At 63.5% G+C, this 849-nt stretch overlaps 1 protein-coding gene across 1 annotated transcript; it reads right to left on the bottom strand.

The window, feature by feature from the left end:
• Positions 1–27: 27 nt before the first annotated feature.
• On the bottom strand, positions 28–844 carry MYG1 (MYG1 exonuclease; the record flags this gene model as incomplete). The annotated part of the gene is made up of 4 exons (XM_010175092.2): positions 28–171; positions 245–394; positions 606–726; positions 810–844. Coding segments are annotated over 4 exons (450 nt in total), but the record flags the coding sequence as incomplete, so codon positions are not given.
• Positions 845–849: the final 5 nt, after the last annotated feature.

Genomic DNA, 849 nt, shown 5'->3' with positions numbered 1-849 from the left:
CCCATAAACATTCAGACCCCCCCAAACTGGCACAGCCGCGGCCGTTACCTCGAAGCGTCGCTGCACGGCCGCCTCCACCAGCGCCCGCGCGGGCAGCCAGGCACGGTGATAGTAGTCCAGTTGCTCCATGAACTCGCCCCCCACCAGCTCCATCGCCCGCTTGAAGCCAGCCTGGGGACGCAGGGGAGGGTCAGCGGTGGAGGTGTCTTCATGCTGTCCTCCCTGCCACGTTCCCCATCTCCACCTCTGTGTCCTGGTCGGGGTCGTTCCAGCGGGGGTTCAGGCGGCCCACGCGCGCGCTCAGGGTGGTGGTGAGGGCGTAGCGGGGCTCCCCCTCCGCCTGCGCGATGCCGTTGTCAATGGCGTCGATCTCCTCCACAAAGTTCTCGTACAGCTGGGGACAGAGGAGGGGACATCAGGGGTCAGCCCAGCCTGGAGCTCAACTGTGCACCAGTAGCTGGAACAAACTGGTCCCCTCTTTTATGGGGTGATGCTCTCCAGAGAACTCTTTTATGGGGTGACCCCACCAAGGAGAAGCTCTGGGGAAAGCTGTGTGGCACTGGCACAGTTAGAACTCCCCAAGACCCTCCCAGTTCCCCCAGTACCTTATCGTAGAGCACTGTCACAATTTGGGAGCCAAAGTGGCAATAGACCAACCCGGCGCTGCTCAACTTGGTGGTCCAGGGCTTGTCGGGCCGGAGGCTCCGCATGGATTGTGTGAAGGACCTGCGGGGCCGAAGGGTCAGCCCTGAGGGACCCCAATATCTAGGGGACCTTGGTGTCTGGCGGTGGGGGGGGGCGGGTCTCACCTCTGGGGATGGTCGTAGCGGTGTCGCTCGGGGGCCTACT

This window comes from Antrostomus carolinensis, unplaced genomic scaffold (genome assembly GCF_000700745.2).
Source record: "Antrostomus carolinensis isolate BGI_N321 unplaced genomic scaffold, ASM70074v2 scaffold38169, whole genome shotgun sequence".
In the NCBI taxonomy this organism is placed as follows: Eukaryota; Metazoa; Chordata; class Aves; order Caprimulgiformes; family Caprimulgidae; genus Antrostomus; species Antrostomus carolinensis.
This window is presented reverse-complemented; position numbering and strand designations above follow the sequence as displayed.